The 15,583-nt window shown below is 34.7% G+C and overlaps 1 protein-coding gene across 1 annotated transcript in view; it reads right to left on the bottom strand.

Moving 5' to 3' along the window:
• VPS13C (vacuolar protein sorting 13 homolog C) overlaps positions 1-15,583 on the bottom strand; it is a 179,419-nt gene that overhangs the window by 69,242 nt on the left and 94,594 nt on the right. Inside the window, exons 38-45 of the mRNA XM_045899939.3 lie at positions 14,963-15,042; positions 14,378-14,437; positions 13,083-13,245; positions 11,386-11,502; positions 9,997-10,100; positions 4,252-4,419; positions 3,277-3,581; positions 2,171-2,318 (exon numbers count right to left, since the gene is read on the bottom strand). Coding sequence (XP_045755895.1) covers positions 2,171-2,318; positions 3,277-3,581; positions 4,252-4,419; positions 9,997-10,100; positions 11,386-11,502; positions 13,083-13,245; positions 14,378-14,437; positions 14,963-15,042 — 1,145 coding nt within the window. The remainder of the gene's footprint in view (positions 1-2,170; positions 2,319-3,276; positions 3,582-4,251; positions 4,420-9,996; positions 10,101-11,385; positions 11,503-13,082; positions 13,246-14,377; positions 14,438-14,962; positions 15,043-15,583) is intronic.

Raw genomic sequence — 15,583 nt, 5'->3', positions numbered from 1 at the left:
CCCGTATCATATACTTCGATTCACCCCTCAGTAAGTCTGAAGGACAATTTGAGAGATAGCCCCACAGTTGTTTAAGAACTTCAAGCTGACCTACCCAAAACAACTTACTGATGTTACCTACCTGATATCCTTTCTTAGCTGCACTCCAGACCCAGGAAAAGTACATAGACTCATACCAATGAGGGGGTGTTCTGAGAGGCCTGGATTGCTGACACATTAGGCAGTGGAAACTGTACCCACTACGGATACATTCTTGATTTAACAGGGGTCCTTTTAGTTAAAGTGATGATCACACTTTGACGTTAAACTGATGGATTTGTTACTGTTTTTCTTGTTTCTTTTGAAATACTTCCAGCATAAAGGAAAAGCAGAGAGAATACGATAATCCTCCCCAGTGTACCTATCATCTAGCTTTGTCAAATCTTACAAGTTGCTATATTTCCTTCAGATCTTGTTTCCCGATTACAGATATGGTTGAAGCCCTATGTTTACTTCTTTGAGACCCCATCCCCTCTATTCTCCTTTTCAGAGAAAGACACTATGCTGAATTAGAGAATTCTTCCCATGAATGCTTTCTTACACTTACCGCTATTGCATTCCCTATAAACAATATATAGCACTGTCCATTGTCTTGCTTGTTGTAAAATTCGAAATAATATAGAATTGTACTATCATTTTACAACTCAATTTTTTCCATTTTTATGTTTAGGATATACCCATTTCATTTCACATAGTTTTAGCTCACTCATGTTATCTGCTTTATAATGTCCACTGTATAAATATACCATCGTTTGGTCCACATTCTCCTACTGATAGACATACAGGTTTTACTTTTGCTTTCAGCAAACCTATAACCACACAATCTTTGAAAGCAAGGGGAAAAGGTCCAATATTAGCCCTGGAATCTAATCTCTTAACAGCAAGGCAGAAGTTAAAAGAAGAGTCACATACTCCAAAAGAGAGAAGTCTTTATGACTACCCTAAATAGACACTCGTCCCACATATTGCATCCACTCATAACCACACACAGGACCTTTGATCCCTACAATAAACTTCAGTTTTAACTTCTTCCCTAGTAGAACTCCGCTTTGACCCTTTCTATCAAGAACTAACTCTGAAGTAACCACAGGTATTAAAAATAAATTTTTATTTGTTTTTCACACACTCTGTTTAGTCACTTTCTCTCCTCCCCTATCCCCTACTGTTTGGCTTCAATGGTTTCACACACAGGTACAAAAGAACCATAGGATTCCTATACTTCCATAAGCATCTTTGACCAATATCATCTCTCCCTGTGAGCCAACACATGACCTGCTAACTACACTATTATATTTCTATACTTATATGCTTACCAAATATACATATTCACCTATTTAAAATGTCCACTTTTCTAATTAAAAGAGTGCTTCTATACATTAAAAATACTCCTAACCCGGGGGGTGGAGGGGGTGGCAGGGTGCCTGGGTGGCTCAGTCAGTTAAGTGACTGACTCAATTTCGGCTTAGGTCATGATCTCAGGGTCACAGAATTGAGCCCCGAGTCAGACTCCATGCTCAGCGTGGAGTCTGCTTGTCCCTCTCCCTCTCCCTACTTGCGTGCTCTCTCTCTTAAATAAATTAAAAATCTTTTTAAAAAAATACTCCTAAGGTGCTTTGAATGTGGTATCTAAATATTACTTTATACTGTCTCAGCATTCAACTGCCTAAAACTTTAATAGAACTTTCCAAAATTATTAATATTTTCAGTAGACTCCAATGGGTTTCATCTCAGACTTCTTGCTGGGTTTACCAGGTATGTGACTAAAGTGAAATAAAGAAAAATGTGAGAATTAGGATGACCTCTTTTCAGTTAACAAAGTATTCCTTTTTAATGCTTTTTCACTTTTTTTAAAGATTTATTTGAGAGAGAGAGAGACAGACAGAGCACAAGCAAGAGGGGCAGAGAGAAACTCAAGCAGACTCCACAACTGCGCCAAGTGCGGCGCCCAATGCAGGGCTTGATTTCACAACCCTGAGATCACGACCTGAGCCAAAACCAACAGTTGGATGCCCAACCAACTGCACCACCCAGGCACCCCTGCTTCATCACTTCTGATGTACGCTAGAATGGCACTGTGATCAATGATAAAAGCTTACCTAGAAATTTTCATACACTGTATACATACACTTACCAACATAGGTTTTAGTTTTCCTTTTATCTCCATCCCTGGAATTTGCACATACCATGCTGCTGCTAAATTTCGCTGTATGGACAAAAGCATGTTGACTGGTTTTAAAATTTCAATGTCATGTTGTGGCAAGCCAGCCTGCAAAACAGTTCTGAAAGATAAATAAGAATTTATTTTATATTTTTGAAATTTACATCTTAAAATGAAGACTGTCATACTGTGTAACAGTTTCCACAGTTTTCCTAGATACTGAAGGCTACTATCGTAATTCTTTAAAACATAATTCTTAAAAAAAATAAAAAAATAGAACATGCTTCTTTTCACAGATCAATCCAAATCAGAGTAAATCAAGAGCTTTCTAAAACAAAACCTATCTCATGCTGATTTCAAAGACAGAAAGTATGACTATTACACTATTTACTACTTTCACAAAGACCGTTCAAATATTAGCAACTAGCGCAGTGTCATACAAACAAATGTTGACATCCTCCAAAACTTGGAGGACAAAGAAAGTCTACTTAATCCTTAGTTTTGTGTTATTGGTACTTCTCCAAACTCAAAGGGAAAAACTCACCAAACCTACACGTTAAATAAACATATGGTAACAGTCATTTCGAGCATGACTGCCAACAACCGTTTGTACAACGAAATGAGTGTTCTTGTCATTCAACAGACCCAACACTTTCCCATTTGGATTCAATAATCCTTTAGATAACACACTGAGAATTCCCAAATGTGACAAGGTTTGGAAATGAGAAAAAAAATCTTAACTTTTATTACATTTTAAGAAGTTTTCTCACAACTACAGAAAATAGCTATTATGCAAAGTGAAAAAAAATAAATCTAAATTAAGTGCTATTGAGTAAATTTTAATTTAATAGGAAATTTTTATAAAATGTAGAAAATCACATTATAAATGTAGTAAGACAAAACAGAGATTCTATGAAGTGCACTAGTATTACCACTGACCAAAAACCAATGGTCATGGTTTATAATTATAAAAAATAAGGAATGAGAACCACAAATCACGAGAGTATTTTATCCCTAGCAAAGATTTTATGAGAATTCTATTTCTAGCAGTAATACACAACTGAATTATATATTTATACCTGGACAACTTCAACTGAGTTAGTTGAATGTTCATCTTGTCAATGACTGGAGGAAGAGAATAATGCCCCACAGGAACTAAGCTAAATTTGTTTTCAACTCTGATTAAACCCAGATCTGCTACAACAGCATTTGGTGATACTGAAGACTGAGGAATGATAATAACTGGTGCTTTCAAGTTAATATCCATCAAAAGGCGGAAACTCTTTTGAGCCAAGTCTTTCATGCTGGAAGCAGCTCTTTCTGCAGCCTGGACTGTGGCTGAGCTCAAAGCTTCTTTGGCAGTTTGGAAATTGTTGAGGAAGTTCTGTTGGAAGAGACTGATATTTAGATTTCCTAAAAAAAAACAGGACTAACTTTAAAAAGCATTTACATTAAAAACTAAATAAAAGAGTTAAAAGAGATACTATTTATGATTGTATATATGGAGGGTGTTAAGTCTAGAAAGACATACTCTGAGATATTAACAACTGTCACCTCTCATGGTTTAGGTAGAAATCCATGACTTATAAGCCTTGAATAACAGCCCTGCTAAGAGGCATAAACAGTTTAAAACTCTTCAGCCCATGACATTTACATGGAAATAATTAAAAGAAAATAATTTTATGGCCTTGTTGATCACAATTACAATCAAAAGTTGTAAATTCTAATATTAGTCCTTCATAAAAACAATCTTTTAGCTAAATACCTTTAAGGGTATTTCATAAAACAACACTGAAAATACCCAAATTAAAACATCAAAAAAGTACTTTTAAATTATATAGCTATGGAAATGTGAAAGAATGGTAACAATGATAACAAAAATTCATTTGGTTATCCATCATGTAAAGGATTTCCTTCACTATAATATTCTGTTCAGCATCTGGGTATTTATTACACAGCCCTATTAGTAAATATTTTGACTATCTAGGTTCAAATGTATAGGCAAAAATATTTAGGTCTCCATGAGAAACAAATACATTTATAAATAAACTTACCAAAAGAGACATGAAGAATTTATGAACATAAACAATTTGGATACAACCCACTTTGAGACTAAGTTTCCCATCTACTTTAGACATATCAGCATAGGCCTTTCCTTCTGTAGCATCTGGATAAAGAGTCATTTGGAACCTAAAGACTTCATCTCCCAAAATAGAGACAGCCTAAAAGTATTAAATTAACTGGTTATTACAGGAAAAGAGCTATATCAAAAGAGCTATATTATAAATAAGTTTCCTTATTAAAAAATCCTTGATATATGAAGAAGCACCATTTAAATTCAACCTTCAATAAATTGTTAAAAGATTATACTTAATAAAACTTTTTCCTATTTCTACAAAAGTTGTTTTAATCAATGAAAATATCAATCACTTAATTGGTCAGACATAACTTATAAATCACATAGTCTATACACCAGGTCAAAGCACAGATTAACTATATTCATGGCCAATCCCTAACAAACTGCCTGACACATGACCATTAATGAATATATAATGAACAAATGAATAAAGCCATCTTAAACACAAAAATCAAAACTAAATTTTTTTTTTAAGACTTTATTTTTTTGTCAGAAAGAGAGAGAGAGAGCGTGCACAAGCAGGAGGGAGGGGCAGAGGGAGAGGGAGAAGCAGGTTCCCTGCTGAGCAAGGAGTCTGATATGGGACTGGAACCCAGGACCCTGGGATCATGACCTGAGCTGAAGGCAGACACTTAACCATCTGAGCCACCCAGGCGTCCCAAAAGTAAATTTCAATACAGAAATTATTTTTCATTAAAAAGCATTTTTTCATGTTTGTTTTTTTGGTTTCTATTAATCTGTACATTCTAATTTTTTGTGAAATAATTATTCTTAAATTAACTTTTTAAGGTATAATTTGCATATAATAAAATGCATTCATTTCCTAAGTATATACTTTGAGAAATTTTGACAAATTTATACTACCCATGTAAATACCACCAAAACAAGATACAGAACATCCCATCACCCCAAAAAGTTCCTTTGAGCCCCTCCCCTTCAGCTAATCCCTGACCCTCCCCCAAACCCAGATCCAAACAACCGCTGATCTGCTTTCACTTACTAGTCTTTTCTAGAGCTTCATGTAAGTGGAATCATAGGATATGTTCTCTTGTGTGTCTGCCTTCTCTTATTAAGCATGTTAAGATTCACCCCCATTACATGTATCACTTTTTTTTTTTTCCCTTTTTATAGCTGAGTAGTATTCTACTGTTTGGATATGCCACAGTTTGTTTACCCATTCCTCTTTGGATGGGCATTTGGATTGTTTCCAGTTTGGGGTTATGATTACAAACTTGTTATGAGTGTTCATGTTCAAAGATTTCCGTGGATATGTGTCTTCATTTCTCTTGGGGAAATGCACAGGACTGGAATTGCTGAGTTATATGGTAAATATATATTGGGTTCTATAAGAAACTCTGAAACTGTTTTCCAAAGTGATTATATAATTATACAGTCCCACCAGCAACAGAAGTTCCAGTTGCTATAATCCTTGCCAATAGGTGGTATTGTCATTTTTTTTTCCTCATTAAGGGTTTATTTTGTATTGTCAATTTTTTTTAATGTAGCCCCTGAAATGGGTATCTATCTCCTTGTGGCTTTAATTTGCATTTACCTGATAACTAGTGTTGCTGAACATCTTTAATATTCTTTATGACCATTCATAATCTTTTTGTGTGAAGTATCTTCTAATATTTAACCCAAATTTTCATGGGGATAATGGCATCTTATTTTGGAGTGTAACCGGTTTTCCTTTTTCTTTTTTTTTTTAAGTGAAGTATAACTGACATAAAATATTGTATTTGTTTCACGTGTACAACATAGTGACTTGACATTGGTATACATTGCAAATTACTCACCAGAGTTAAGTCTAGTTACCACCTGTCACCATACAAAGTTCATACAATATTACTGACTGTATGCCCCATGCTATACTTTATGTCCCTATGACATTTATTTTATAACTGGAAGTTTGTACCTTTTGATCCCCTTCACTTATTTCATCTCCCCAGTACCTTCCCTTCTGACAACCACTACTCTATTTGCTAGGAGTCTGAGGTTTTTGTTTTGTTTTGTTTTGGTTTTTAGTTTCTGCTTGTAAGTGAAATCATACCCTATTTGGCCTTCTCTGTCTGACTTATATCATTTAACATAATAACCTCAAGTTCTATCCATATTGTCACAAATGGCAAGACTTCATTCTTTTTTATGGCTGAGTAATATTCTATTGTATATATACGCCACATCTTTTTTTTTTTTTTAAAGATTTTATTTATTTATTTGACAGAGACAGAGACAGCGAGAGCAGGAACACAAGCAGAGGGAGTGGGAGAGGGAGAAGCAGGCTTCCCGCTGAGCCGGGAGCCCGATGCGGGACTCGATCCCAGGACCCTAGGATCATGACCTGAGCCGAAGGCAGTCGCTTAACCAACTGAGCCACCCAGGCGCCCCGCCACATCTTCTTTATCCATTCATCTATTGATGGACACTTAGAGTTGTTTCCAAACCTGGGTTATTGTAAATAATGCTGCAATAAACACAGAGGTGATGTATCTTTTCAAATTAGTGTTTTTGTTTTCTTCAGACAGATACTCAGAAGTGGAATTGCTGGATCATATGAAAGTTCTATCATTAATTTTTTGAAGCACCTCCATATTGTTTTCCACAGTGGCTGTACCAATTTTCATTCCCACCAATTGGGCATGAGAGTTCCCTTTTCTCCACATCCTCACCAACACTTGCTATTTCTTATCTATTTGATAAAAGCCATTCTGACAGATGTAAGGTGATATTTCATTGTGCTTTTGATTTTCATTTCCCTGGTGATTAGTGATGCTGAGCATCTTTTCACGTGCCTGTTGGCAACCTGTATGTCTTCTTTGCAAAAATGCCTATTCAGGTCCTTTGCTCATTTTTTAACGAGATTGTTTGGTTTTTTGGTTATTCAGTTGTATGAGTTCTTTATATATTTTAGATATTAACTGTTTGTCAGATACATGATTTGCAAAATCTTCTCCCATTCAGTAGGCTGCTTTTTTGATATGTTGATGGCTTCCTCTGCTATACAGCTTTTTAGTGTCATGTAGTCACATTTTAAAATTTTTGCTTTTGTTTCTCTTGCCTTTGAAGTCAGATCTAAGAAAACATCTTAGCTAAGACCAATGTCAGGGACCTTGCCATGTACGTTTTCTTCTAGGAGTATTAGATTTGGGTCTTATATTCAAGTCTTTCATCCATTTTGAATTAAATTTGTTATATGGTGTAAAGACAGTGGTCCAGTTTCATACTTTTATACGTAGTTGCCCCATTTAATTGACAATTACATTCTTTTGCATGTAGCTTTCCAACACATTTACTAAAAAGACTGTCCTTTCCCCACTGTATATTCCTGCCTCCTCTGTTGAAAATTAATTGACCATATGTACATGGGTCTATTTTTGGGCTTTCTAGTCTGTTCCACTGATCTATGTCTCTTTTAATGCCAATACCATACTCTTGATTACCATAGCCTTGTAGAATAGTTTGAATCAGGGAGCATGAGATCTCTGGCATTGTTCTTTCTGAAGATCATTTTGGTTGTTTGGGGTCTTTTGTGTTTTCATACAAATTTTAGAACTGTTCTATTTCTGTGAAAGATGCCGCTGGAATTTTGATATGAATTGCACACAGTCTGTAGAATGCTTTTAGTATGGACAATTTAACAATATAAATTATTTCAATCCATGAGCACGAAATATGTTTCCATTTATCTGTGTCTTCTTCAATTTCTTTCAACAATGTTTTACAGTTTTCAGTGTACAGGTCTTTCACCTACTTGGTTAAATTTATTCCTAGGTATTTTTTTCCAAGATATTTTTTTTTTCCAAGATATTTTATTCTTTATGATGCACCTGTAAATGGGATTGTTTTCCTAAATTCTCTGATAGTTCATTATTACTGTATAGAAATGCAACAGATTTTTGTATGCTAATTTTGTATCCTGCAACTTTACTGAATTCATTTATTAGCTCTAACAGCTTTTTGATGGAGTCTCACTTCCCTTGTGGTTTGGTGACTCCCTTTAGTGTTTTATTTACATTCCTTCCTTATTTTCTTTTCTTCCTTATTTGTGCATTTACTGTAAGTTTTGCTGGGTGGTTACCTTGAAGTTCACATAAAACATCCTATGTGGATAACAGCCTGTTTGGTTGACAGAAACTTAAATTTGAATACATTCCAAAACTCCACATTTTTACTGTCTCCAGCCCATTTTATATTTTTTTCATGTCACATTTTATACCTTTTTATCCTCTGTATCCATAAACTAATTATTATAACTATGGCTATTTTTACCACTTTTGTCTGTTAACTTTCATTCTAGCTTTAATAAGTTGTTAATCCACCCTTTACTATATATTTACCTTTTCCAGTAAGATTTTTATTTTCATATGCTTTTTTGTTATTAATTAGTGCCATTTCTTTTCAGCTGAAAAAAGTCCCTTTAACATTCTTGTAAGCCCAGTTAATCGTTACAAGTTCTTTAGCTTTTGTTTGTCTGAAAAATTCTTTCTCTCTCCTTCTATTCTGAATGATAGCCTTACCAGGTGGAGTATTCTTAGTTGAAAGTTTTTTACTTTCAGTTCTTTGAATATGTCATGCCATTTTCTGGCTTGGCAAAGTTTCGCTGAAAATCTGCTGACTGCCTTATGCGGTTTTCCTGGTACATTAACAAGTTCTTTTTCTCTTGCAGCTTTTAAAATTCTAATTTTTGACAGTTTAATTAAAATGTGTCTTGGTGTTGCAGTCTTTGTGTTCATCTCATTTGGAACCTTCTGGGATATTCCCTTTCCCAGTTTAGGGAAGTTTTCAACCATTATTTCTTCAAATAGATTTTCTGTCCCTTTCTCTCTTCTCCTTTGGGGATTCCTATAAGGTGGATATTATTCTACTTCATGTTGCCTCATAGGTCCCTTCAGTTATCATCTTTTTTCTTTAATTCTCATTTTTTGTTCTGCTGCTCTGTGTGGGTAAATTCCATTGTTTTGTCTTCCAGCTCACTGATCTGTTCTGCTTCATCCAGTCTGCTGCTGAGCCCCGCTGGGGTATTTTTTAATTCAGTTATTGTATTCTTAGGCTCTATGACTTCTATTTGGTCCTTTCATATATTTTATATTTCTTTGTTGAAGTTCCCATTCTATTCATCCCCTCTTCTCCTGAGTTTGGTGAGCATCACTATGACCGTTACTTTGAACTCTTTATCAGGAAAACTATCACCGATTCATTAAGGGTTCTTTTGAGGTTTGCCTTTGTCTTCATTTGGACACATTCCTCTGCCTCCTCATTTTGCTTGATTCTCTGTGTTTGTTTCTATGTATTAGGTGAAAGACCTACTTTTCCCACTGAAGGAGTGGCCTTGAACAGAACAGAACATGACCAATAGGGCCCAGAAGCACAATCCCACCTGGACACCAGAGCCAGGTGCTCCTGGGGCATCTCCTGTGTATGCTATGGGTGCCTGCAAGCTATGGCAGCAAGAGTACGTCTCTGCCTCTCCCACCCATCTCGATGTGGCCCGTTTATCTTTTGTTGTGAAGGTGCTGTTCATCTAGTTTTCGTGACTTTTTCAGAGAAAATTATCTCATCTGTAGCTGTAGAATTGTTATGGCTGTAGGGGAGGTGAGTTCAGGATCTTCCTACCCTGACATCTTGAACAGCCTCCTTTTCCTGAAACCTATTTTTTAATTACCTTTTTGTGAATGGACAGCAAATCAACATTCGTAATTACTATATCCTTAAGTCTGGCAAACATGTCAGTCTGCTTTGGCTTCACAGAAACAGAGGCATCCATTCCTACGGGAAACATAACATTTACAAACTTTTCACCCAATCCAAGTGAACCGATTCAGTGGTATTTAATCAAGTTAAAAAATATACTACCAAGATAGAGAATGAATATAATTACTATTACACATAGTAAAGGTATCAACTTCTATGTATAAGATGCCTAATGAAGATTACAATATCTTTAAGTATTTCATACATAAAAGTGGAAATTTTAAAGACAAAAGAAACTGAATTTCAAAGAGAATCAATCACAGGTCTCCAAACAAATACCCTGTGCATTGGCAAGATCATAAGTGGTCATAGAGGAAGACACACACTATTTCTTAAACAGCCATCTCACAAGCATTTATTATGAAAACTAAGGCTCTGATAATGGACCATAAATGAATATAATTTGATGAATAAATATTCATTCTACAAAAAACTACATATAAAATAGAATCTTTCTATCCAAAAAAATTTTGGTTATTCTCATAATCTCTAAAGCCGTAATGATTTCTAAAACAGCTCCTCAGGAAAAGAGAATGCCTATAGCTAAGAACCAGTAATAAGCTCAATCTAATACCATACCACCGATGAAATACTTAGTAATATTTGTTGAACAGTACTTACTTTTAATCTTTTCTCAAGTGCTTACTATGTACCAATCACTTTTCTAAATATATGTAAATGCATATATAATCCTACAAATAATTGTCATAACTATCACAACAATCCCATGAATAATTATTACAACTATCTCCATAGGGAACTAAGATACAGAAAGGTTAATTAATTTTCTCAAGGTCAGCTAATAGATGTTAGAGCCAAAACTTAAATCTTGGCAGATTGGTTCAAGAACCCATGGTATAATATGAACCTATCCTTTTATCAAGCTGATGATGAGTAACACAAAATTTCTTTTAGGTACTTCTAGTCTGATGTTATATATGTACAAAAGACAAGGGAAATAAACATGGTTAACATTTTCTTTATTTAGTGAGGTGTTGTGATATTAATTTCTCAGTTTCTCTTTTGTATTTTATTCTGAAAATACAAAAGGAACATAAGCAATTAAGCCTTAGATTTATTCTAAAATTTGAAAAATACATAAGAAATATTTCATGTCAGCTGTGAATCATAACAAATTCACGTCTACCATTTCAAAGTACATCTTTGAAAAGTTTGTGCAAGTCTTCAATATAAGTAAACAAAACAATGACTCAAGAAATCTACCATACACAAACTCACTCTTCCTGGAGGTCTATGTAAAGAAACAGAAATACCTACACCAAGGTATATCATTACTTACCACGTATTCTAATATCTGCAATGTTACACTTCTGATCACAGACAAAGATATTAAATGCATTTAATTCAGCTATGACCTTTAAATCAAACACATCATCTTCAGAAGTACTGCTGGATACTGAAAAATAATAGAAAGCTTGTGATTAGCAAAGTGCAAAGATGATATAACAGACTAAATAATGTAAAATTCACAAAAAGTACATTATGAAATAAGAAGAATCAAAAAGGCTCCCATTAAGATAACATATAATTAATATGGATTTTGACTCAATTTTCAAATGCCAATCAGAAACTAGCATATTCCTCTCCAACTTAAGAATAAAGGCAACCTTTAATAGAACCTTGAAAATACAATTTGCTAGATGGAAACTTTCCTATAATTTTTCTTCCGGGAAAAAAGATTTAGGTCTATGAGACATTAACATAAAGAGCTGAGTTAAAAAAATACAAAAAAATTTATAGTGTGTGTGTGCGTGTGTGTGTGTATAAGAATCACAATCAAATGGATTCCCTTCAGCTACTTTGGTCCAGGTCTCAACTGATAAATTTAGGACATATTTTTCTAGAGATCTGTCTTGCCTGAGGGAAACAGACCTTTTCCTATAATACTGTAAAAGCACAGGACATCAGTCCTTAATCACCAAGGTGATAACAGGGATTTTTTTTTTTTCCCTTAAGATGTAAATCAAACCATAAAAACTATAATCAAACCATTAAAATCAACTACATAGCATAACTAGAAAACTGTTTCTTTGGATTAGTAATTTTTGTAGTTTACTGTGAACTTAAACATTGCTCTTTCATTTATTCAACTGTGTGTGTACATGTATGTATATATGCATGTTACATAAAGAAGCATTTCCACAGGTATTAATACAGCAAGGACATTAAAGACAACAATAAAACTCTTTAGTTTATAGCAAAAGTATGGCTCTGATCCCTGGTTAAAAAAAAATCTGATCCTTATATCAGATCTAATATTACTAAGAGTTTTATGCTTTAAAGATGTCAGTAATACAGATGTCACTCAAACAGGCAATGGTCTGAAAATTAAATTACTAGATGTTAGATATTCATACCATGTAATATGAAAGAAAAATAATTTAAATGACATTTGGCTTAAAAATAGGCGCATGTTCACTCAGGATAACATCATATCTAATTCATAGCACAAGCCATATGCTTGAGGAACATCCCATATGTGTGTGTGATTTAAACTCAGTTTTGGTTAGAAACCAAAGTGAGTGTTTCTCTTCCATGATCTTCTTCCTTTTGTGCCCCGCAGAGCATTTAAAATTGTTGAGCACCAGGTGGGTTTATGTGACTGACAGAAATGGGCCTTTGTACTATGCATGACTGTATTCATATTTTAATTTCTTCTGTTCTCACTTGCACTGAAGTGAAGGCTGCAGAGATATCAATGCAAAGTACGTACAACTTTATTTTCCATAAAAGATTGACAGTGAAATCAAATAAAATTACATGATTAATATTAAAAATTTATTTTAAATCCCTCACAAAATTATCCTGTCCCTATTGCAGGAATAAAATTTGCTCTCGTTTGAAACTAACTTAATCTGTCAGAGCAGCTGTAATATTAAGGTGCTAAATATTTGTCCTAGCTTGAAAATATAAGTTATCATACGATTATTAAAAGTTCAGACAGAAAGTATTAGACCATGACTCAGAAGTTAATACCAGCTTTGACAACGATACTTCTGGACTCCCCCACAAGTAGTTTCAGCTCAGATTCCTTCTCAGAAGAGGAAGGTTCAGAGGATGGAACAGCAGATGATAAAAAATCCATGAAGGACAGTAAAGCTTCCAAATGAAGTACTAAGTCTAAGGATGAAAATGAAACCTAAGATAATAAACAATTAGACAGATTTCAGATATGGTGACATTTTTATGTTAAGCTTCAAATATAAACAAATAAGTATACGTTGAAGAATAATTCCTTTAAGAAAAGATCAATTAAGATCCTTTTTTTAAAAATTTTATTTTATTATGTTAATCACCATACATTACATCATTAGTTTTTGATGTAGTGTTCCATGATTCATTTTTTGCGTTTAACACCCAGTGCCCCATTCAGTACATGCCCTCTTTAATACCCATCACCAGGCTAACCCATCCCCCACCCCCCTCCCCTCTAGAACCCTCAGTTTGTTTCTCAGTGTCCATAGTCTCTCATGGTTCGTCTCCCCCTCCGATTTCCCCCCCTTCATTTTCCCTTCCTACTATCTTTTTTTTTTTAATATATAATGTGTTATGCAGCCATCAAAAATAACGAAATCTTGCCATTTGCAACGACGTGGATGGAACCAGAGGGTATTATGCTAAGTGAAATAAGTCAATCAGAGAAAGACATGTATCATATGATCTCACTGATATGAGGAATTCTTAATCTCAGGAAACAAACTGAGGGTTGCTGAAGTGGTGGGGGGGTGGGAGGGATGGGGTGGCTGGGTGATAGACATCAGGGAGGGTATGTGCTATGGTGAGTGCTGTGAATTGTGTAAGACTGATGAATCACAGACTTGGTCCTTTTTTTTTTTTTTAAAGAAAGAACTCATTCTTACGGTGTTAATCTCAACCAGACAATAAACAAACACTCTGCCCCCCTCATGCCCAACTCTAATTCTGACCTTAGTTGGTGGGTTTTAAGGAAAGATACGGGAAGTACTAGCAGGCCTTAGGTCAATCACATTTCATATGGGTCCAAGACAGACTATATAAGCTCAAATGTATTGTAAGCAATATCTGTACTGAGCCATGCTTTTAGCTTCATCATTAATTTTATTCTAATCCTAAAGTCAATATATAATTCAAATGTTTAATACATCCATCAACAGTAGGCCAAATAACCATGTATAAAATTCCCTTAAATAGTATATTATTTGTTGGTGAGGATGCGGAGAAAGAGGATGGCTATAAAGCTAGATTTAATAATTAATATAACATTGCCTTATAGAGAATTAGAAAATATTTACCTTCAGTCTCTGCTTGGTATTGTCATGAACGGTTTTAAATTCTGGTCCATCACTGTCTGCCTAGAAATAGTGAAAGATTAAACCACTGGGTTGAAAACACCAAGAATTCACACATTGAAAAAAAAAATATATATATACACTTACATACATAGGTATATATACATGTGCATACATATATATGCATATATATATTCTCTACTTTTCAAAGTATGCTATGAAAACATTATAAGCATATTTCTTAACAGCAAAGAGGCATGTACCAAAAAAAGTGAAGCATTTCTTACATCCTATAGAAGCAAAAACTCAAATTCCTTATCCTACTTAGGATTAAATGCCAAAGGTAGGGAAAAATGCTAGCATATCTAGATTATAACAAATTCGGATTACCACAGAACTTTGTACACTCACTTATTCAACAACATAAGGGTTATTCACAAGGTTATTTTTGGATGCTTGCATAATTCACTACAATCCATGAGCTTTAGAATGAAAAATCTTAGGGGGGAAAATTGAAATACTAAACATGGGAGAATTACATAACTTTATATATTCAAATATTAAGAATCCTAGAAGGAAACCAGGTACCTTTGTCAGTGACATTTTCAGCAGGGGCTCCTCAGTTACATTAGAAGAGTTAATAATGTGAAGTGGCTCTCCTGCAGAGTCTAAAAATAAAAAACACAGGGCAGCTCCAGTAAGTCTTTCAAACATTTCAAATGTACTTTAAAACAGAATTTTACTGTATATTAATCATACCTCAATAAAAGTGGCTTTGGAATAAAAAAACTCCATTAAAAAATTGAAAAAAAAAAACAACCCAGCACCAGTCAATTATAACTTTTGTAACATTTGTTACTGGTATTATTCACATGAATAAATCAGAAAGAATATATTGAAGAACAAAGCTATAAAATACATAAGTTAGGGATTATTCTCAATATGTTTGCTTTACTTAAAGTTACCCCATAGAGTTCCTATAAACTTTAAACATCCATAGCAACTTTAAAAGTTGGCTTAATGCGGGGCGCCTGGGTGGCTCAGTCGTTAAGCGTCTGCTTTTGGCTCAGGTCATGATCCCAGGGTCCTGGGATCCAGCCCCACATCGGGCTCCCTGCTCCGCGGGAAGCCTGCTTCTCTCTCTCTCCCACTCCCCCTGCTTGTGTTCCCTCTCTCGCTGTGTCTCTCTCTGTCAAATAAATAAATAAA

The sequence above is a fragment of the Mirounga angustirostris genome, unplaced genomic scaffold (genome assembly GCF_029215605.1).
Source record: "Mirounga angustirostris isolate CCGP_5_RB_7025 unplaced genomic scaffold, mMirAng1.0.hap1 SCAF_9, whole genome shotgun sequence".
Classification (NCBI taxonomy): domain Eukaryota; kingdom Metazoa; phylum Chordata; class Mammalia; order Carnivora; family Phocidae; genus Mirounga; species Mirounga angustirostris.
Note: the sequence above shows the minus strand (reverse complement) of the source record. Positions and strands in the feature narration are given on the sequence as shown.